Raw genomic sequence first — 23396 nt, 5'->3', positions numbered from 1 at the left:
AGTTTCTCCCATCTCCATAAAGAAACTCTGGAGCTCTGTCAGAGTGACTATCGGGTTCTTGTTCACCTCCCTGACCAAGACCCATCCCCCCGATTGCTCAGTATGGCCAGTCAGCCAGCTCAAGGAAGAGTCTTGGTGGTTCCAAACTTCTCCCTCTTAAGAATGAATGAGTCCACTGTGTTTTTGGGGACCTTTAATGCTGCAGAAATTGGTTTGTACCCTTCCCCAGCTCTGTGCCTCGACACAATCCTTTCTCGGAACTCTATGGACAATTACTTTGACCTCATGCTTGGTTTTTACTGTGACATGTGCTGTCAACTATGGGACCTTAAATTGACAGGTGTGTACCTTTCCAAATCATGTCCAATCAATTGATTTCCCACAGGTGGACTCCAATCAAGTTGTAGAAACATCTCAAGGATGATCAATGGAAACAGGATGCACCTGAGCTCAATTTCAAGTCTCATAGCAAATGATCTGAATACTTAGAGACAATGTCAAAACCTAAACTATACTGAAACTAATTTCACAAACAAGTGTAAGCCTATAGACACGACTAAATTGACATAAATATGATGAGTGACAATATTAGGCGTGTCAGTTGTCAACTAATACATAAAACAATGAGTGTATCTTGTCATTGACATCTGCAGGGAAAGCAGCATCACTTTATCAAATCCTCCTTCGGAGTCACATGCAGGTAAAATGCAGGTAAAATACACACACATTATTTCTACGTAGCTGCTGTTCACACTCAACCTCCCTTCGCGTTTCTCTCTTTACTCACCGTCCTCTGAACCATGAGGATGTAGCTTAAGTCTCTGCCTCATTTGAACGAACATTCAAGGCCTTTATGAAGGTTACAACCTTCTCTGTTTAATGGCAATTGCAGTTGCACAAGCAGGATGCAGTCCCTACACATTGCATTGGAGCAAAAACTATCTGCGTTTTGTGTGATGATGTAGGCTAACGGCAGTGGAGAGCTGAGCTGCAGCTATGTAGGCAGCATCTAAATAAATGTAAAAAACGATTATCGGGTTTACAGAAAATCCAGAACTGCAGCCACTCCGATATGTGAGCTTTTGTCCACAGGACAAATGCTTTTAGTCAGAATTGACTGCCATATCTGTAGTTCCTCCACATAACCAGCTGGATGTGACAGATACCTTTTATAGTTATATTTGTAAATATGAATTCTCATCGTATAAAATAATTAGACATACAGTACATATAAAAAAATAAACATTATTACATAGTCGGTAGGTTGTTGCTTGCTTGATTTATTTATTAATTGAATGATTGGTTTATGTATTTATTGATTGATTGGTCGATTTGATTGATTGAATGGATGGGCTTCCCATTTTCAAACAGCTGATTTGTATATAAACACTTTTTTAAAGCATGTATAGCACTACTGTATTAATCTGCATGTTTTCATTTTCGTTTACAGACAATAAGACTGTTTTACATACTTTCTATCGCTAAAGGGGAAATCTGCAGTCTAACTAATAACAACTCGGGTACCCTGCCACCAATTGTTTTACAAATACAGTTTTTACAAACAATGGAGTTAAACAAGCATATGTTGTATTCTGCATGGATCAATAGTCATATACAATTAATTCAAAAGTACGTAGGAATTGCAGATTGCCACTTTAAATATGGATGAAATTAGACAACAAATGTAAAAAGCCATTATCACGATTCTCTCTCCTTCATAATTTCCCCTGTGTTTGCATTCTGTACCTGAGTCTATGGGTTAAATCTTAATCAATGTAACATCAGTGGGTCTCTGAGAAGGATGGAGGGGTAATCTCCTATTGTGCAGTACACCGTGTCTGGTTTCTTTAGATTATTTCCTTTGCCCACTGGGTGGCGCTGTGCTGCAGCTGGTATCTGTAGGGTGCTGTAGAATGTCTCTGCTTGTGGGGGGGACTGTGGTTCTTTCCTCTCTTCTGGTGAAGTGTACTCCTTGTTCACTGGATGCCCCTCTTCTCCTCCTGCTGCTGCTGGTACTGCTCCTGGTCTCCCTGCAGTAACGTAGATAGATGTCACCTCAGATCCAGGGGTGTTCTGTGGTTCTGGTCTTCCTGCAGTAACGTAGATAGATGTCACCTCAGATCCAGGGGTGTTCTGTGGTTCTGGTCTTCCTGGTATAGTGCTCACTGGGTTGTCAACTTCTGGAACAACGGCCTGTTAGGAGATGAGTAATCATAACATGCAAATTATCATTGTTTCAAATTCTCTAGACTCTAAGACATTGGACGGTGGGGGAATTGCTTTAACATGGTCATACCATGCATCATTTAGCTATTTGATATTACATTTGTAAATGTTTTGATAAAATATTGAATTTGGCCCAAATCCCATAGAAATGCATTGAATAACACATTCATAAATGTGACAGTTAAAAATTAAAAATAAGGAGTAAGGTTTTGAAGAGTCTGTCCTATATCTAGGAGATACAAGAAATCTCAGGAAATATTTTTGCTTTTCCCCCCCCACATATTTAACTATACCTCCATACTTCCATTCATTTTTTTAACCAGTACCGGTTACCTTCAAACAGGTCATAGAGCAAAATCCCTTTTCCACAGTGGGGTGACATTAGTTTGTAGCCCAAACCGTTCAGACGCTACAGAAGTTTCCTGAGACAACCGATTTCAGGAATGTCTCATGGTCTGACAAACACTGCTGTAGCATGGGCTGCATCTCAATCTACTGCATCCACCTATTGCGGCCCATGCATAAAAAACGGATATCTCTAGCTTAACCTGACAGATTTGTACCTGGATGTTATTATTTTAAATATATTTACGCACTGGTCCGTCAATAGACTCCACGTTCTTAAAACATAGATTAATGAGAGGGTACCTTCAGTAGCAGTATTTCTTTAGGKGATCGCCTTCTTCTGGTTGATATGATGCATCCTGCACCAACTAAGAATAATCCACCAGTAACAATGCCCACAATGATGCCAACTAGTGATGCTGCAGCGATCCCCTTCTTCTCACCAATACCTGAGAGGTCTCACACACACACACACACACACACACACACACACACACAAAAACAGCATTATCAACATTTTTGCTGGAGAAGAATATAACTGCAATGATATTACAACTTTGTTGATTTTTTTCTAATGATAGACGAATGCACAGAAAGTGGAAGTGAGTTAATTAAACCTACATATGTCCTTCATGCGTTGTGATTTGGTCTCTGCACTGACRTGATTGTTGACGATACACTGGATGAATCCATTACCACTGGAGACGGTGATGTTGACCTCAGAGACTGACAGAGAATCCTGGTACAGTGGGCACTGACCTCCATCACAGACAGAAAACATCCAGCCTGAACAATTCACTGTGATGTTACAAAGTCCTGTACTTGAGTTGGAGTAGGTGACCTGCATGGCTGGAATGGGAACAGCTTCTACAACACATTTTACATGTATGACTGGTGAAGACACTTTAATTGAGATGAGCTTTTCCAAGCAAAACAGAAACACATAGCAGACTACCAAAACACAACAAAATCACTAAACTCACCCAACATCTTAAGTTTGTATGAAGACGTTGAATCTGTCCAATCTATTTTCTTTGCATTTGCAATGTAAATTCCACTGTCTGTGTCCGTCAGATTCTTAATGCACAGAGTGTGGTTCACTGGGTTATAATCTACCTTCTCCTTGTATTTAGGAGAGATGTCTTTATCAACCACTATTACATCCTTTTGGAACTTCCATATAATTCCTTTTAGTTGATCAGGGGGTTCTGCAACAGCCAGACATACCGAACCTCCCTTCAACCCATACTGGTCCGTTGGAGGGACATCAGCCCAGGTCCCTAAAGAGAGAAGAAGAGGTTCACCGGGCGCAGAGTTTGCACCTGTTTATTCAGATAGGGACAATCTTAATAAGTGTTAATCTAGAAATACATGTTTTTACTGACTTACAGTTAATTTAAGGAAAACAGTCAATTGAAATACATTTTATTACAGACAGAAATAATCCTCAGCACCGGATGTGGAGGTCTTGGGCAGCGGTTGTGAGGCCGTTTGGTCTTACTGCCAAATGATCTAAAACAATGTTGGAGGTGGTTTATGGTAGAGAAATGAACATTACATTTTCTGGCAACAACTCTGGTGAACATTCCTGCAGTCAGCATGCCAATTGCACCCTCCCTCAAAACCTAAGTCATCTGTGGCATTGTGTTGTGTGACAAAACTGCACATTTTAGAGTGGCCTTTTATTGTCCTCAGCATAAGATGCACCTGTGTAATGATCATGCTGTTTAATCAGCTTCTTGATTTGCCACATCTGTCAAGTGGATAGATTATCTAGGCAAAGGAGAAATGCTCACTAACAGGGATGTAAACAAATTTGTGTACAGAATTTCTGGAATCATTTACTTCAGGACCAAAACTTTATATGTTGCGTTTTTATTTTTGTTCAGTATAAAAGCTTTCCACAACGCAATTCTCACATTACTTTTAATATGATTGTCTTCTCATTTGTATTTTTGATGATGATGTGTTGAGCTATGATGAGGATGATGTGTTGTATGATGCGGCTAATCAGCTTGATACATTCAATTCTGAGGTAGAGCCTATACTTATTGAAGATAGCATCAGTGAGGACATGCATCACGATATAGATCTTCAAGATAGGTTTCTCACAGCCTGTTACAGGGCTCTAAAAGCCAGAGAAGTCCAGCTACACACACGTATGGTTGCTTTACTAAGACGGCAGTACAGCCAAGATCTATCCTTCTGGAAGAAAACCATGCCACGCTTGATAAGCACCAATCTGATAAAAAAACACCCAAACAAACGATAAAATATGTATGTAACATGGATACTTCTAGAATACCACCAGAACTGATCTCTTTAATTAACCAAATGAATGAGATCACCCCTCCTTCAACACCACACCCCACACAACAACACTCACCTCCTATTTTAAATCATGCAAATGATGACACATTATCACAGGTACCCCCAGAACTGATCTCCTTAATTAACCTAATGAACGAGAGGGGCCCAACCCCCACACATACATTCACAACTACTATAACTCCTACACATAATCACACATTATCACCGGTACCCCCAGAACTGATCTCCTTAATTAACCTAATKAACGAGAGGGRCMMAACCCCCACACATACATTCACAACTACTATAACTCCTACACATAATCACACATTATCACCGGTACCCCCAGAACTGATCTCCTTAATTAACCTAATGAACGAGCTAACCCCTCTTTCAACAACACCCCCCACACATAAACACATGGCACCTACAAGCCCTGCAGGCTATGAAGACAATGAGCAACCAAATTATGATTTTGATGAATTGCAAAATTGTGTAATAAATAAGATGGGGGACGGTATTGATAGAAATGTCTGTGTTTTGTACCGCAATAAATTTAACAATACAGAGATTCGTCAGTTATTTTAATTTCACATGTATGAATCAGAGCCATGATTATGCATCTTTTTATGTGATGATTTTGGATACTCTAGGAGAACTTTTAGAACAGGCTACAGATTTTGCCACAACTCATGATGTCTTACAGCTTGAAATATGTGGTGATAGTATGCAACACACAGTATCTCTTGTTTTACCTAATGGTGAAGCAGATCTTGAACAATTTCCAGCCCAGTTGGAACGTCTTGTTCAATCTAATTTATCCATCATAGCTGATAGGACCTTAGAACGTGTACAAATAGTCCGCCAACCCCTAGGCGGAGGGGGTCAGAGAAGGAAACATGATCGTCTCATGCAATCAGAAATTATAAAAAGTAAGCAGGCCTATCTCATAAACGGTAACAATCCTGGTAATCAGTTATGTTTTGCAAAAGGTCTGTAACATTTACTCAATCCTGTATGTACTGATCCAGATGCTTTACAAAAGGCTAGTGACCTCCAAAAGGCTGTAGATCTATGTATACATGAGCCAGTGGCTTTCTCTGACATAGTCAAATTAGAAAATTTGCTGAACATCAAGATTGTGGTTTTGTACCATAGTAGAGCTAATTCAGCTCTCTTGAAATTCCAGAAGAACCCTCAACCTCATATTCTGTACTTTTATGTGCAAAACAACAATTTTTATGGTATTACCAACATCAGAGCTTTCTTAGGAACACCATATGAGTTTCATGTCATTCAGGCTACACCCCACAGGGACACTCTTGTTGTTATAACTGTTCAGTGTGTCAGGATGAAAAATGTCCGATGCAGCCGTTACACCATGTGAGGATTGTCATCGTACATGTCGTTCCTCCTACTGCTACGAAAAAATGTCCAAAATGTCCAAACTTTAAAATAGACAATCCCCAACATGTGGAATCCTACACCTTAATTTAAGCAGACACAGAAATGGTTCAGGAAGTGGAACGTGAGTGCTACATTCAATCATTGGCTGAAGATGAACATTCAGAGAAATATGTGTTTTATGACTTCGAGAGAAATCATAAATCAGGGGTTCTTCTGCCTGTTTTTGTATCTACGATGACTTTCAAGGGTGAAAACTGGTCGGCAGAGGGCCCTAATTGTGCACTACTCTTTCTAAAACATTTCAGAAAACCCCAGTACAAAAACTTAACTTAAAAAAAATAATAATCTTCTTTTGAACCCCATGATGCAACAAGGCGTTGCACCCAGTGTCATAGCCCAAGGTAGTGAAATCTTGTGTTTTGTAGACCCCACCTTCAACCAGAGATACATTAACAGTTGAAGTTTCAACACATCTGAGGAGAACCTACATTATATTTGATCTTATCCCAGTCCCGAAATGTACGGGTGTGATCAAATGTCTCCCAAAGAGAGAGAGAGATTCATTACTTGGTATGAGACATTACGTGTCAGGACCTGGTGTGAGAAACAGTCACTAATAGTTGGCAGAACCCAGAAGATGAGGCAGACACAGCAGTACTAGAGACGGTGGTTTAATAAAGGAAAAAGATCTTCAGGCAAAAAATAAAAATCCACAACGTCAAAAGTAATGCCAAGAGAAAAAATGAATATCCTCCAAGATACAATGAAAATCCACAAAGTGGTAAGAACAGCAGGGAAAAACAAACCTCAAAATAATAATCAAAAATAAACAAGAACAAAACCAGAGTACCTCAGGAAAATCCAACTAGAGAAATAAATGTTCACAGCATGGCTGGGGCTGGGTGCTAACATACAAACACAGAGCAAAGAACTGAGGAACACGAAGGGTTTAAATATCTACAAGGAAATGAGGCACAGGTGCAAATAATAACTAGAACAAGGGAAAAACAAAAGGTTCAAAAAGACGCAATGGGGGCATCTAGTGACCAAAAACTGAACAATCCTGGCAGTACGTCATAATACATTTACATTTAAGTAATTTAGCAGACGCTCTTATCCAGAGCGACTTACAAATTGGAAAGTTCATACATATTCATTCTGGTCCCCCCGTGGGGAATGAACCCACAACCCTGGCGTTGCAAGCGCCATGCTCTACCAACTGAGCCACACGGGACCAGTGATAATACCTTTGATTTCCATAAAGAGATGGAATTATACTGTGACAATGCTGTGGTTAAACTGCGTGGCGGATGCCTTAGATTCAGAGAAGAGGTAATCAAAGATGCCTACATTGACCCCTTGAGTTGTACGACTATTGCATTAGCATGCATGAAAACCTATCGTACACACTTTTTACTTCCAGCATATATAGCTATTCCATCGCCTGACAACTACCGCCGACAATTCAAGTCATACTCTAGCGGGTCCATTCAATGGTTGACATCGCTAGTTGGGGCTACCCCTAAAGAACGTAAGACCATCTTGGGTCATTGTTCTTCAGATCTCATATTATCACTATGTGAGATTACTTTGAATCTTCTCAAAGGACGCATCCCAATCTCCCAGACCCAATTAACAAAATTAAAGAGACAAAAGACAGCGATCAAACTCTATAATAATAAAAGGGCCAGTCTTCAAAAGAAAAGACATACCATACAACAGTCTGGGGGTTTTCTTCTACCTTTACTAAGTATAGCCGTGCCCTTCATCACCAGCCTTATTGCTGCCAGACGTGGGGGTTGAACACAGAGTGTGATGGCAAATAAAATGTACTTACTGCCTCAACAAGAGTTGGATAGATTTAAAGAGCAATTACAGGGTCCTGAAAATATCAGACTAACAGCGAAAATTATTTGGATATGGCCATGAAGGATATTTTGAACAGAAAAGGATTGAATCCCTATGAAAAGGTCAAAAAATACACAAACCTCTTGCAAATGTATTTGGCCTTGGTTAAACAAGGTGAGAGAGAGACCAACCATTTATCGCTTTCCCTACCAGAACCCTTAAAGGATGAAGAGCATAGAGTGAGCAATGCCCCTGTAATGCCTGGACCGAAGATCTTACCGGTTGAACATCAAATGCACGATGAAGATAATATTATGCACGACATGTTGACACATGTTCCAGCACATAACAGGAAAAATGTTACATACATTATGAACAAGGAGAGTTTATCTTTCAGGAGGATGTTGTCAAGGGTTCTCATATGATGGACTTGCTTAAAAGTATCACTGAATCCCACAAGATTGCTGATGACATAAGACCTCCTGGGTGGCGTCATTTTCTTAAAGCCCTGGCAGTCCTCAACATTCCACTCTCGGTTGTACCAAACTATAAGCTTCGCCAACAGATTCAAACTTTAAAACAATACCCTTCAAAGAGCTACAGCACTCCTAAAGATGTTCTAGCAACCCCTCCCCCTTTTGAAAGGGCTAATAATAACTCAATTATGGATGAGTCCTCACCCCTGAACGCCTCCGGACCTTTTCCTAATCCTGATCTCTCAGCGTGGTTAGGCTTTTGAATGACTATTGTTTAAATTCAATAAATTCAATTTAAAAAAATTGTATAATTTAATTAACATTTGTCACATTCTTTAAACATTTGACGTGAGCATACACATTGATTATAGGGTCATAAAGGACACATACTTAAACACTTTAGATTTTTTCTGATAAAACAATTTACGGTGCTATCATCACTTCTCTTGTCACTACAGGGGGTGCTGTTTCAACTTTGACATTTTGCGTCTCCAAATTAAACTGCCTCGTACTCAATTCTTGCTCGTACAATATGCATATTATTATTACTATTGGATAGAAAACAATCTCTAGTTTCTAAAACCGTTTGAATTATGTCTGTGGGTGAACCAGAACTCTATCTGCAGCGAAAATCATGACAGGAACTGCGAAGGTCTGAAAACTAGGCTCTGATCCCAGGTCAGTCTAAAACTCTGTGTATATCCTATGGCTCGAAATGAACTGCACCCGCCTTCCCCTGGATGTCAGTAACCAATGAGAATTGGAATGGAGTCTCTACGTAGCTGTCCGAGTTTATAAAGCCACATGGAACGAGAGGACCCCTCATTTTTTTTAGTCATTTATATGAATAGTTTTTTTATCATTTTTTTTAGTCAAGTTTATGAATAGTTTTTTTATTATAATAGGCGCTTCTCCAAGATGGCGCCGGCCAGAATGCATGCCATGTTTTTACTGATTACATTGTATAACCACGATTTATGCTGCTAAATATGCACATTTTCGAACAAAAGCTATATGCATTGTGTAATATGATGTTACAGGACTGTCATCTGATGAAGTATATCAAGGTTAGTAAAATTATATATCTTTTGTTGGGTTGTTACGATCGCTAACATTTACTGCTGGTAAATGCGGTTGTSATTCTGGCTATTGTGGTACGCTCATATAATGATATATTGTGTTTTCGCTGTAAAACACTTAAAAAATCTGACATATTGGCTGGATTCACAAGATGTTGGGCTTTCATTTGCTGTACGCTGTGTATTTTTCAGAAATGTTTTATGATGAGTAATTATTTATTGGACGTTGGTCTCTGTAATTATTCTGGCAGCTTCGGAACTATTTCAGATTGCAGCTGCAATGTAGAACTGTGATTTATACCTGAAAAATGCAAATTTTTCTAAAAAAACATATGCTATACCATAAATATGTTATCAGACTGTCAACTTATGAAGTTGTTTCTTGGTTAGTGGCTATATATTTCTTTATTTAGTCGAATTAGTGAAAGCTACTGATGGAGTAAAAAACTGGTGGAGTAAAAAAGTGGTGTCTTTTGCTAATGTGGTTAGCTAATAGATTTACATATTGTGTCTTCCCTGTAAAACATTTTAAAAATCAGAAATGATGGCTGGATTCACAAGATCTTTATCTTTCATCTGGTGTCTTGGACTTGTGATTTAATGATATTTAGATGCTAGTATTTACTTGTGACGCTATGCTAGGCTATGCTAGTCAGCTTTTTACTGTGGGGGGTGCTCCCGGATCCGGGATGGGTAGCAATGATTAAATCATCATTAGAAATTGACATAACATCTTCAGAAGAAACTCCATTGTCTCTTTGGCATAGGTAGAATTGTCACGTTCCTGACCTGTTTTCTGTTGTTTTTGTATGTGTTTAGTCGGTCAGGGCGTGAGTTGGGGTGGGCATTCTTTGTTATGTGTATCTATGTTGGTTAATTGGTTGCCTGATATGGTTCTCAATTAGAGGCAGGTGTTTTACRTTTCCTCTGATTGAGAACCATATTAAGGTAGGTTGTTTCACATTGTTTGTTTGTGGGTGATTGTCTTCCATGTCTGTGTTTGTCGCTCCACACGGGACTGTTTCGGTTTGTGTAGTCTGTATCTGTTTGTGCATTCTTCGTGTATCTGTAAGTTCTCATGTTTAGGTCAGTCTACGTCGTTTTGTTATTTTGTTTAATTATCAAGTGTAGTTCGTGTCAGTGTTCGTCTTGTAAATAAATTCATTATGTCAGAATATCTCGATGCGTATTGGTCCGATCCCTGCTTCTCCTCTTCAGAAGAAGAGGAGGAGAGCAACCGTTACAAGAATACACAGTGTTGACCACATGTAGTAGAAAGGTTATCTTGTACTTGCTTGATGCTGTAGTAGATCTTTGATCCATTTTTGGTCAAAAACTGTTTAACCTTTTGTCAATATGGACGCGCTGTTTTCACTTTGTAAAAAATCGTTCCCAAATTAAACTGCCTCGTACTCAATTCTTGCTCGTACAATATGCATATTATTATTACTATTGGATAGAAAACACTCTCTAGTTTCTAAAACCGTTTGAATTATATCTGTGAATAAAACAGAACTCATTTTGCAGCAAACTTCCTGTCAGGAAGTGAGAAATCTGAAATCGAGGGCTCTGTTCCAGGGTCAGTTTATTAATTTCCATGGAATCTATGGGTCTACATGCACTGCATACGCCTTCCACTAGATGTCAGTAGGCAGTGAGAGTTGGAATGGGGTGTCTAGCTAGATCTGAGGCCGAACAAGACGTCTTGGAATGGAAGGTCTGGTCTTTTCGCCGTTCGTCTTGGCGCGAGACAGACCTCAGGATTGCGTTCTGAAAAGCTGTCGTTATAGGCGTTAGATATATCCGGCTCTGATTTTATTCGATATATGTGTTAAAAACATCAAACTAGTTATATTAAACCGACTTATAGCAGTTTATATCAGTTGATTGCGATTTTCKGKAWTTTSTTTGTMWTRCGTTATKGTGMGTTGGACAYTKCYGYGCCRCATGGCYAGCTTTSKTWGCTAATTCYACAGATGAAGASGRCATTCTACAACCAAACAACGATTATTCTGGACAAAGGACAACTTGTACAAGATTCTKATGGAAGCTCATCAAATAGTAGGAACCATTTATGATATTATTTCGTATTTCTGTCGAAAAATGTTTAGACTATATTCCGCCCAGATTTCGGGCGCTGTTTCGCTATAACGTAAGCTGTATGTCGTAATAAGGTTATTTAAAAAAATCTAACACAGCGGTTGCATTAAGAACTAGTGTATCTTTCATTTGCTGTCCAACCTGTATTTTTTAGTAAAGTATATGATTAGTTATTTGCTCCCGGATCCGGGATGAGTACCAAGTAGAACTTAATAGATGGGGGGGAAATGTGAAAATCCGGGGGGAAAGCCATAGGAATCAAAAAAGGTTGTGATTTTACTAGCTCCGTCATCATCTTCTAATGTCACAGCTAGCCAATGTTCACCAGGCATGTGTTTAGGATGGTTATTGACAATAAACATGGCCGGTCGATCCTTCCATTTCTCAATAGGTAGTTCATCATGGGTGATGGGTGCACCTCAGCCACGCTCAAGGTCATAAACGATATCGTAACCGCCATTGATAGGAAACAATACTGTGCAGCCGTATTCATTGACCTGGCCAAGGCTTTTGACTCTGTCAATCACCACATCCTCATTGGCAGACTCGACAGCCTTGGTTTCTCTAATGATTGCCTCGCCTGGTTCACCAACTACTTCTCTGATCGAGTTCAGTGTGTCAAATCGGAGGGTCTGTTGTCCGGGCCTCTGGCAGTCTCTATGGGGGTGCCACAGGGTTCAATTCTTGGACCGACTCTCTTCTCTGTATACATTCACATGATGGTCGCTTCTTGCTGCTTGGTGATTCTCTGATCACCTCTACGCAGACGACACTATTCTGTATACTTCTGGCCCTTCTTTTGACACTGTGTTAACAACTCTTCAGGCGAGCTTCAATGCCATACAACTCTCCTTCCGTGGCCTCCAACTGCTCTTAAATACAATTAAAACCAAATGCATGCTCTTCAACGCGATCGCTGCCTGCTCCTGCCCGCCTGTCCAACATCACTACTTTGGACGGTTCTGACTTAGAATATGTGGACAACTACAAATACCTAGGTGTCTGGTTAGACTGTAAACTCTCCTTCCAGACTCACATCAAACAACTCCAATCCAAAGTCAAATCTAGAATTGGCTTCCTATTCCGCAAACAAGCATCCTTTACTCATGCTGCCAAACATACCCTTGTAAAACTGACCTCCTACAATCCTAGACTTTGGTGATGTCATTTACAAAATAGCCTCCAAAACCCTACTCAATAAATTGGATGCAGTCTATCACAGTGCCATCCGTTTTGTCACCAAAGCACCCACATATACTACCCACCACTGCGACCTGTACACTCTCGTTGGCTGGCCCTCGCTTCATACTCGTCGCCAAACCCACTGGTTCCAGGTCATCTACAAGACCCTGCTAGGTAAAGTACCCCTTATCTCAGCTCGCTGGTCACCATAGCAGCACCTACCTGTAGCACGCGCTCAGCAGGTATATCTCTCTAGTCACCCCCAAAACCAATTCTTCCTTTGGACGCCTCTCCTTCCAGTTCTCTGCTGCCAATGACTGGAACGAACTACAAAAATCTCTGAAACTGGAAACACCTATCTCCCTCACTAGCTTTAAGCACCACTGTCAGAGCAGCTCATAGATTACTGCACCTGTACATAACCCATCTACAATTTAGCCCAAACAACTACCTCTTTACCTACTGTATTTATTTATTAATTTATTTTGCTCCTTTGCACCCCATTATATCTGTCTCTACTTTGCACTTTCTTCCACTGCAAACCAACCATTCCAGTGTTTTTTTTAGTTTTTTATTTTACTTGCTGTGTTGTATTCACTTCGCCTCCATGGCCTTTTATATTTTTATTTATTTATACATATATTTGTTTGCCTTCACCTCCCTTATCTCACCTCACTTGCTCACATTGTATATAGACCTATTTTTTTTCACTGTATTATTGACTATATGTTTGTTTTACTCCATGTGTAACTATGTGTTGTTGTATGTGTCGAACTGCTTTGCTTTATCTTGGCCAGGTCGCAATTGTAAATGAGAACGTGTTCTCAATTTGCCTACCTGGTTAAATAAAGGTTAAATAAAWAAAWAWAAAAWAATAAAATCACAAGCCCATACTCCGCAAAATTGTTTTCCTATCAAGCGGCTCATGAGACCATGTAGGTCTTAGGTATTCATGTTTTGCTCAATGATCCTTAAAACTTCTACTTGGTCACAATCCCGGATCCGGGAGCACCCTCATCAGTAAAAAAGCTGACTAGCATAGCCTAGCATAGCGCCACAAGTAAATACTAGCATCTAAATATCATGGAATCACAAGTCCAAGACACCAGATGAAAGATACATATCTTGTGAATCCAGCCATCATTTCCTATTTTTAAAATGCTTTACAGCGAAAACACAATATGTATTTCTATTAGCTAACCACGATAGCAAAAGACTCAACCGCATATTTTCAAAAAAAATTTACCGCATAGGTAGCTATCACAAATTCGACCAAATAAAGATATAAATAGTCACTAAACAAGAAACAACTTCATCAGATGACAGTCTTATAACATATTTATTGTATAGCATATGTTTTGTTCGAAAAATTTGCATATTTCAGGTATAAATCATAGTTTTACATTGCAGCCACCATCACAAATCTCACCAAAGCAGCTAGAATAACTACAGAGACCAACGTGAAATACCTAAATACTCATCATAAAACATTTATGAAAAATACATGGTGTACAGCAAATGAAAGACAAACATCTTGTGAATCCAGCCAATATTTCAGATTTTTTAAGTGTTTTACAGCGAAAACACAATATAGCATTATATTAGCTTACTACAATAGCCTACCACACAACCGCATTCATTCAACGCAACGTTAGCGACAGCGAATAAACCAGCAAAAGATATACATTTTTTCACTAACCTTCACAAASTTCATCAGATGACAGTCCTATAACATCATAATACACAATACATATATGGTTTGTTCGAAAATTTGCATATTTAGCGGCACAAATCGTGGTTTTACAATGTGAATACGTAGTCAAAATGCAGAAATATTGTCCGGAGAAATCTTGGAGCGGCACCTAATCTAATCAAATAACTAATCATAAACTTTACTAAAAAATACATGTTGGACAGCAAATTAAAGATACACTAGTTCTTAATGCAACCGCTGTGTTAGATTTTTAAAAATAACTTTAGTACGACATACAGCTTACGTTATAGCGAGACAGCGCCCAAAATCAGGGCGTAATATACGTCTAAACATTTGACAGAAATACGAAATAATATCATAAATGGTTCCTACTATTTGATGAGCTTCCATCAGAATCTTGTACAAGGTGTCCTTTGTCCAGAATAATCGTTGTTCGGTTGTAGAATGTCATCTTCATCTGTAGAAATAGCTAACAAAGCTAGCCATGTGGCGCAGGAGTCTTCAACTCACCATAACGCAAAACAAAGAAAATACCGAAAATCGCAATAAACTGATATAAACTGATATAAGTCGGTTTAAAATAACTAGTTTATGATGTTTTTAACACATATATCAAATCAAATCAGAGCCGGAGATATCTAACGTCTATAACGAAAGCTTTTCAGAACGCAATCCAGAGGTCCTTCTCACGCCAAGCTGAACGGTGAAAAGACTGGTCTCGTCATTCCAAGAGGTCTTATTCGGCCTCAGATAAAGCTATACACCCCATTCCGTAGAAACTCCTGCATTATCCTTGCTAATCAGCCCAGCGCTGAATTGTGTCTTCAGAGTGTCTTCGGAGTAGTTTAGTAAACATTCCAGGATAGCTCGATAAGGATAGGTGGCACTGCTTTGACTGATAAGGCGTTCACCCAAAGTCACGTCCACTTTGGAGAAGATGGTCGCCAAGGGGTAATTAAATGAGGCTCACCTTGGCATCATTTGATATATTGGTCCCATCTCTTCTGGTCACTTTGAGACGTAATGTAATAAGGTGTTGTTGAGGTCCAGGTAGATGTCACCATGGCCTGAGATGAAAAACTCTATAGGTCCATTGTCTGTAATGGCAGAGAGTGGGACTATCTCCACATAACAGGACCTATCTTTTGAAAATGTGGCCATGAAAAGATCGAGTTCTGTCTGTATAGCTTCAGAGGACATGCGGTGTAAAAGAGACATGTTGCTTGTTTTTTTTAGAAAATGCTTCTGACTATTATTTTTGTAGTTCCTCCTCACTTTATGTCGTCTTTGATTTACTGACTTTCTTCTAACAATTAACCTTCGCTTTTTAAGGGCCGGCCTACGCCTTATACCCAGAGGTCTCTTTTGAAGGGCCGGCCTACGCCTTATACCCAGAGGTCTCTTTTGAAGGGCCGGCCTCCGCCTTATACCAGAGGTCTCTTTTGAAGGGCGGCCTACGCCTTATACCCGAGAGTCTCTTTTGAAGGGCCGGCCTACGCCTTATACCCAGGGGTCTCTTTTGAAGGGCGGCCTACGCCTTATACCCAGAGGTCTCTTTTTAAGGGCCGGCCTAATCCTTATACCCGGAGGTCTCTTTTTTGGTCTCCGTGACAACAACATAAGACCTGAGCCTTCTTGATGCTCAGGATCTGATGACGCCCGTCTGGTCATAGCATTAGCCACCACCTCACTTACTATATTTTTGGCTACTGATTTTAAATGAAGTTTGGCTATGCTAATGCCTCTCTTCAAAAATGGTATAACCATCCTAAAGAGGTTACCAAATATACCACCTATCCCCGAACCATACATGGTAAGGGTTCCATGATAACTTGGTAATCCATTACCCACTTGATCAACATAGTATGATACATATCGGTAAGGATCAAGATGGTGGTTGTGTACCATAACCATTTTAATGTATTTTWATTTTTTATTATGTTTATATAAAAAAATATATGTAATATATATAATTATAATAATATTTTAGATATGTAGAGAAGCTTTGACAGGTCTAAAGTTGAGTTTTACAATCACTTTACTGTAAAATCTATATTTTCGTTCTGATCCGTGAAGCTCAACCTGAATGTTTTCAATATATTTATTGCTTACAGGTACATAGTGTGGCTTGTCATAGTTAACAGTGACTACATCACCATCCTTTCCATCTATATGAACTGTTCTCAGGAGGGGTACATAACTGTCTCCTACCCTTTGATAGGATATGATGTCGGTATACACAAACATGTTGTAAAATCCTGCATGTATATCCTCAGGGAGTGGGAATAATTTATCTTTCACATACACCCATTTATTGGGCTTCTTCCCCAACATGTAGGCTAAATTACCACTGGTTTGTATAACTACCTCATCATCCCCTGTGATTTGTACACGTTTCTGAATAGGGTTGTAGTTCAATAGTATTTTCAGTTGGTTCAGGGTTAGGAGGCCGTTCAACTCAAAGATGATCCTCTCGGCAGTTCTATAGAATCCCTTTTTAAGCTTCATATGTTTAGGGGGTTCAGATATCCTTTTCAAATAAAAATCACGATCCTTATCCTTGATTTTATACCAACTCTGTGGGTATGTAATCTCTCTGAGACCTACTCCCAGGCCTCTGATAACTGTATAGGTTTTGGAAAATTGGTTACATAATTCAAACTTTTGTTATTCCTATATATATCTGCAGACGCATTACCGGGTAGAGTGAGGTAAAATCCACTGTGCTCCATGATGCACTACAGTTTATACTCGAATGGAGGTGTTTTTATCCAGCATGAGGGTTTAAGTTCACACCGACGGCCTCCACCACCTCTCCTCTAATACCCAACTGTTGAACTTTTGTGGCCAGTTTTTCCAACAGACCAACATCCATGTTTAACCCTTTTCTCTCTTTTGATGCAGAATCTCCTCCACGTGAAAAAACTTTGTCTTTACCCATCTTTACCTTCTGGAGTTCCTTCTCATAAAAATTACCTTTTTTTAGCTCCTCATCGTAATCTTTTAACTTATAGACAGGAGGTGTACGTGGTAAACATTCAGTAATGGTGAACAGCTCATCGCTGTCACCTTGCTCATATTTTTGTCGAAAACACCCCTCAACTTAGATATATGTACCAAGTCACCCACTATGAATTTAAAATCCATTTTTTGCTTACGGCGATGGGGAAACAAACCATACAGATTTTTAAAGAAAAGAAAGAGTTTGAAAATAGTTTTCAGTAGAGACCTCAGGTGGTTTCATACAGATACTCTTGTGGTAGCTGTAGTTATAACCATTTACTAAATCTTGAAATATATCCACATATCGTAAATATCCAAATAACTTCACAGATCTTCATTGTAAAGGGTTTAAACATTGTTTCCCATGCTTGTTCAATGAACCATAAACAATTAATAATGATCATGCACCTGTGGAATGGTCGTTAAGACACTAACAGCTTACAGGCGGTAGGCAATTAAGGTCACAGTAATGAAAACTTAGGACACTAATGAGGCCTGACTCTGAAAAACACCAAAAGAAAGATGCTCAGGGTCCCTGCTCATCTGCGTGAACGTGCCTTAGGCATGCTGCAAGGAGCTATGAGGACTGGGTAATAAATTGCAATGTCTGTACTCTGAGACGCCTAAGACAGTGCTACAGGGAGACAGGATGGACAGCTGATCGTCCTCGCAGTGGCTGACCACGTGTAACAACACCTGCACAGGATCACTAAATCCGAACATCACACCTGCGGGACAGGTACAGGATGGCAAGAACAACTGCCCGAGTTACACCAGGAACGCACAATCCCTCCATCAGTGCTCAGACTGTCCGCAATAGGCTGAGAGAAGCTAGACTGAGGGCTTGTAGGCCTGTGGAAGGCAGGTCCTCACCAGACATCACCGGTAACAACGTCGCCTATGGGCACAAACCCACCATCGCTAGACCAGACAGGACTGGAAAAAAGTGCTCTTCTCTGACGAGTCACGGGTTGGTCTCACCAGGGGTGATGGTCGGAATCGTGTTTATCGTCGAAGGAATGAGCGTTACACCGAGGCCTGTACTCTGGTGCGGGATTGATTTGGAGGTAGAGGGTCTGTCATGGTCTGGGGCGGTGTGTCACAGCATCATCGGGCTGAGCTTGCTGTCATTGCAGGCAATCTCAATGCTGTACGTAACAGGGAAGACATCCTTCTCCCTCATGTGGTACCCTTCCTGCAGGCTCATCCTGACATGATCCTCCAGCATGACAGTATCACCAACCATACTGCTCATTCTGTGCGTGATTTCCTGCAGGACAGGAATGTCAGTGTTCTGCAATGGCCAGCGAAGAGTCCGGATCTCAATCCCATTGAGCAGGATCCGTCTAGGATCTGTTGGATCGGAGAGTAAGGGCTAGGGCCCTTCTCCCCAGAAATGTCCACGAACTTGCAGGTGCCTTGGTGGAAGAGTGAAGTAACATCTCAGAGCAAGAACTGACAAATCTGGTGCAGTCCATGAGGAGGAGATGCACTGCAGTACTTAATGCAGCTGGTGGCCACACCAGATACTGACTGTGACTTTTGATTTTTAACCCCCCTTTGTTCAGGGACACATTGTTCCATTTCTGTTAGTCACATGTCTGTGGAACTTGTTCAGTTTATGTCTCCGTTGTTGAATCTTGTTATGTTCATACAAATATTTACACATGTTAAGTTTGCTGAAAATAAAAGCAGTTGACAGTAAGAGAACATTTCTTTTTTTGCTGAGTTTATAATGCACTTCCTTAGTTTAACAATACTCTGCCGGCGTTGGCTCTATACAAAGAGAGCATCCACTAACTCAAACAATTTCAATTCCATTATATCCCAACCTTTAAAAGGAATATGCATACGTTACCTAAAATCCCCTGTCAGTCCACCATCACGGAGGTTCTCGTTGCAGATGTTCTCATTGCTGATATAGAGCTCCACACATCCACAAGGAAGTCCATTCATTCTTTGTATTTTCACCCTATGAAATATTCTTCCTGAGGAGTCAGGGGCACCTTCCCAATGGGCCTCGTAACCCATGAACAAGCTATAACCCTTTGAGCTAGCTCTCAGTTCAGGACACACCTCCATGCGAAACACATGCCAGTCTTCAAACCTGTAGTCCACTCCTAAGGTCTGGTCTGTATATTGTTCTCCTCTGGCTAAGGTATAGAGTTTCACTCTACAGGCAGGGTAATCAAACATATACCCCCATAGTTGTCCATTAGACATCAACACTTGATCTTTCAGCAAAGTTACGGGAGGAATTTGGGTTCTATACACATTTTTTGGCTCATCATATATTGCTGATTTATACTCATCCCTTCCTCTATGTTTTAGCCGTGGTCCTACTTCCGATGTTAAGGTCGTCACGGGGGTGTCAGTACTTAACAAATCCATGTTTTATTTCTTTCTTCTTTAGAGTGTTCTGTGGTGTATCTCTCTTGAGGTGTCTTGTCGCTCGTAGTGTTCACAGCTCTTACTTATACTCAGGCATACCTACCCTGGAAATTACTTTTTCATATACACGCTCCCTAAACAGCAGATCCATAAGTTTACTACAACATTTCCCAACTGTTTCACATTTCCTTTCAGTTCAACAAGGTAACAAGGCTGTAATGTAACAAAATGTGGAAAGGTCAAGGGGTCTGAATACCGAATGCATTGTATATACACACATGGGAAACGGTGATTATTACATGGCAGTCTACAACCATATACGGTATTATAGGTTATCAATAAGATGCAGAAGTTTTGATTGGCTTGCAGGGGGAAGTTTACAATCATATATTATTAAACTTTCGAAAGAAATAACTCTGTCATGAAGTAAGAAAAAAATACAAAGATAACTACAATTGAGGACATATCTATACTTGTCCTTGTCTTATTGTTTAGCGTTGAGGCTTTTTTAAGGGACGACTTATAAACAGTAATTGTATACAATCTGGTATCACCTTAAATTAAATGAATCACCAGCGTCTAGCACAGGATCATAAGATATCTTGCTTCTGGGAGCATTACAAAAAGCTGCTGACCCAACTACACCAATGACACTCGCATCAAATATATGTGAATGTGTTTCATTAAAAAATAATTGTATCAATTTACCTTAGGAGAAACTACAAAACACTAACAAGGAAGTTAGCGAAAGCTAACTGTATTATTAAATTTAACATACAAGCAAGCACATTTAATAGATACAAAACATGAGCAGCAGAAAGCAAAGATTCCATACAATACTAACCATAGTGTAGGATAGAGAGTAGGAGTATTCCCTGTTTGGAGAAGGAGGAGAGGGGACCACCAGACATCTCTGTTAGGCGTTGTATGTTGTCTGTTTCCTCTGGCTGTACGTCCTCCCAATCTCTCTGTGACTGACTAGTAGCTAGCTAGACTCACCAAGACACAGAGAAGAGTAGAGAAGAGAGAAAGAGACTTCCTTTGATGAGGGCTACTGTTCTAGAATACTCCCGGTATGTTAGTTGAAAAGGAAGTCACACTCTATAGTCATTCTCTGAAAATCCCCCTTCACTCAGCTTGAGAGTTAGACCATCAGGAGTGGGTGTGTTTGGGGTCTGTTACTGTGCTGATCAGACTGATGGTTTCAGAACAGTGTGTGTGTATTTTCATGTAGATGTTGAATGCCTGCAGAAGGGTTTGCATGAGTTATCTTCCATGCCCATTGCTCAGTGTGGCTGAGGTACATGAAACACCCGCCCACTTGTGTGTTTTCAGGAGGAAGTGGGTCAAAGCTTACTGACAATGTCCCCCTTCTATGTTTCAGGTAACATCTTGTGGTGATGTCTCTTCCTGTGTCTATTGGTCTCTGTGGCAACCTGCTTCTGTTTCTTAGGAGACGTGACACAATGACCTCACTACTGTCTGTCTGTCTGACAAAACAAGTATTTCAGCAGATTTCGTACGTTTTTGTGTGACTTAATTCGTAGGAAAAGACACATTTTTGTGCGACTTCATTCATAGGACAATACATTGTTGGGGGGCGAACTTCAGAACAATCTTTTGAAAGTTATTGGAGCAATACATTTTGGACTTTTTGTCCCACATTTATTTAGAAAAAAAAAACGTGTTAACAACCCAATATTGTTAATCAACTAGGTTGTCACTGAAATACTTATAAAATAACAGTAGCTTTATGTTTTTGTTTTTTATTAATGGCAATGCTGTTTTCTATGCTTGGTTTCGCTTAATATTTTGGGATACTGGTGCTATGTCAGATTTTATGAGGGTGCCAGATTGGCGTAAAAAGCTGTATTTGTCCGTTTTTTTTTGTGGTATTAAAGAAGGTATTGGATTGGGGAATGGGGATACATTTTCATGATGGGAAATGAATTCATCAATAAATGTGGGAAACAGAAGACCTGCAAATCTGTTTGGTTTGGTAAGTTGATAATACTTGTATCATTATTATAGGGCTGTGAAACCCATAGCTGAATGGCTACAGACTCTGCATTTCCAATTTTATATCAGGTAGTGTCCATTTATTTACAGCAGTATGTTGATTAATTATTGCTTTCTTCAGTGGAAATGCAGAATATGTATAAAAATGCCAAATGCCAAATATACCAAAAGTTAAATTAAGCATAGATTTACGACTTTTCAAACATGTTAATCATTAACTTCTTTGATATAGGGGGCAGCATTTTCACTTTTGGATGAATTGCGTGCCCATAGTGAACTGCCTCCTACTCTGTCCCAGATACTAATATATGCATAGTATTATTACTATTGGATAGAAAACACTCTGAGTTTATACAATTGTTTGAATGATGCATCAAGCATGTACATATTATCCATGTTCCCAGGTTGCTCCTGCTCGTCTGATGGTGTATCCCTCCTACTCCCTCAAGGACCTGTAACATATCACCACACAAAGTTATTTATCCCTCCATCTCCCTCAAGGACCTGTAACATATCACCACACAAAGTTATTTATCCCTCCATCTCCCTCAAGGACCTGTAACATACCACACTAAGTTATTTATCCCTCCATCACCCTAGAGGACCTTTTTAGAGATACACTTTGAATAGATACAGTATACTTTGATATATGAGCTTTACATGTAATTACATATTAGCATCATGCAGATGTAGCATCTTACGTTGATCACCTTGTTGGAGCAGGACATTTCAAGGTTTAAAAAAGACTTCTAAAGTTTGTAATTTCCACTTCACAATTTCAGACTTGATTTCCCTAACTCCATAAATTATAATACAAACAGAGCCCCACCTGTTACATGTTTTGCATGTTATTTTGGCATTAATACGTGTCACATGTCAGTTGGCAAACAATGTAACAACACAACATTTTTTTACTCAAATTTTGAGTTAATAAAGCCGGCTACAAAAATTGTCTCTTTTTTGCTTTCTTGAGCAAGGCAGCTCAAAAATGCAGTTGTTTCAGCCTAGCTCAGTGCTTTCTGTGGTGGAGGGACAGCCAGCGGAAAATACAGAGAATAGGGGTTTGTAATCTTCTCTAGTTGCACCGTGATTGGCTCAGTGTTCTGTCACTGATGGGGACACTACGTCATCGCAAAATCTATAGGGAGAACTACAAAGTTCAAGCCTTCAATGCTGCAGACATTTTTTGGTACCCTTACCCAGATCTGTGCCTCAATACAATCCTGTCTTGGAGCTCTACAGACAATTCCTTCGACCTCATGGCTTGGTTTTGGTTCTGACATGCACTGTCAAATG

At 39.9% G+C, this 23396-nt stretch overlaps 1 protein-coding gene across 2 annotated transcripts; it reads right to left on the bottom strand.

Annotated features, from left to right (window-relative positions):
* Window positions 1–1275: 1275 nt before the first annotated feature.
* Window positions 1276–21347, bottom strand: LOC111960232 (uncharacterized). 2 transcript variants are annotated; one of them, XM_023982141.1, is made up of 4 exons: window positions 20926–21347; window positions 3193–3851; window positions 2875–3020; window positions 1276–2193 (listed from the first exon to the last, which is right to left on the bottom strand). In XM_023982141.1, exons 2-4 carry the CDS (start codon window positions 3416–3418, stop codon window positions 1771–1773), a joined length of 795 nt encoding a protein of 264 aa, XP_023837909.1. In that variant the 5' UTR covers window positions 3419–3851; window positions 20926–21347; the 3' UTR covers window positions 1276–1770. The 2 variants fall into 2 exon arrangements, with proteins under 2 accessions (XP_023837909.1, XP_070293935.1); XM_070437834.1 differs by lacking the exon at window positions 20926–21347 and having other exon boundaries at window positions 3193–4432.
* Between the last annotated feature and the right edge of the window lie 2049 nt (window positions 21348–23396).

This window comes from Salvelinus sp. IW2-2015, linkage group LG37 (assembly GCF_002910315.2).
Source record: "Salvelinus sp. IW2-2015 linkage group LG37, ASM291031v2, whole genome shotgun sequence".
In the NCBI taxonomy this organism is placed as follows: Eukaryota; Metazoa; Chordata; class Actinopteri; order Salmoniformes; family Salmonidae; genus Salvelinus; species Salvelinus sp. IW2-2015.
This window is presented reverse-complemented; position numbering and strand designations above follow the sequence as displayed.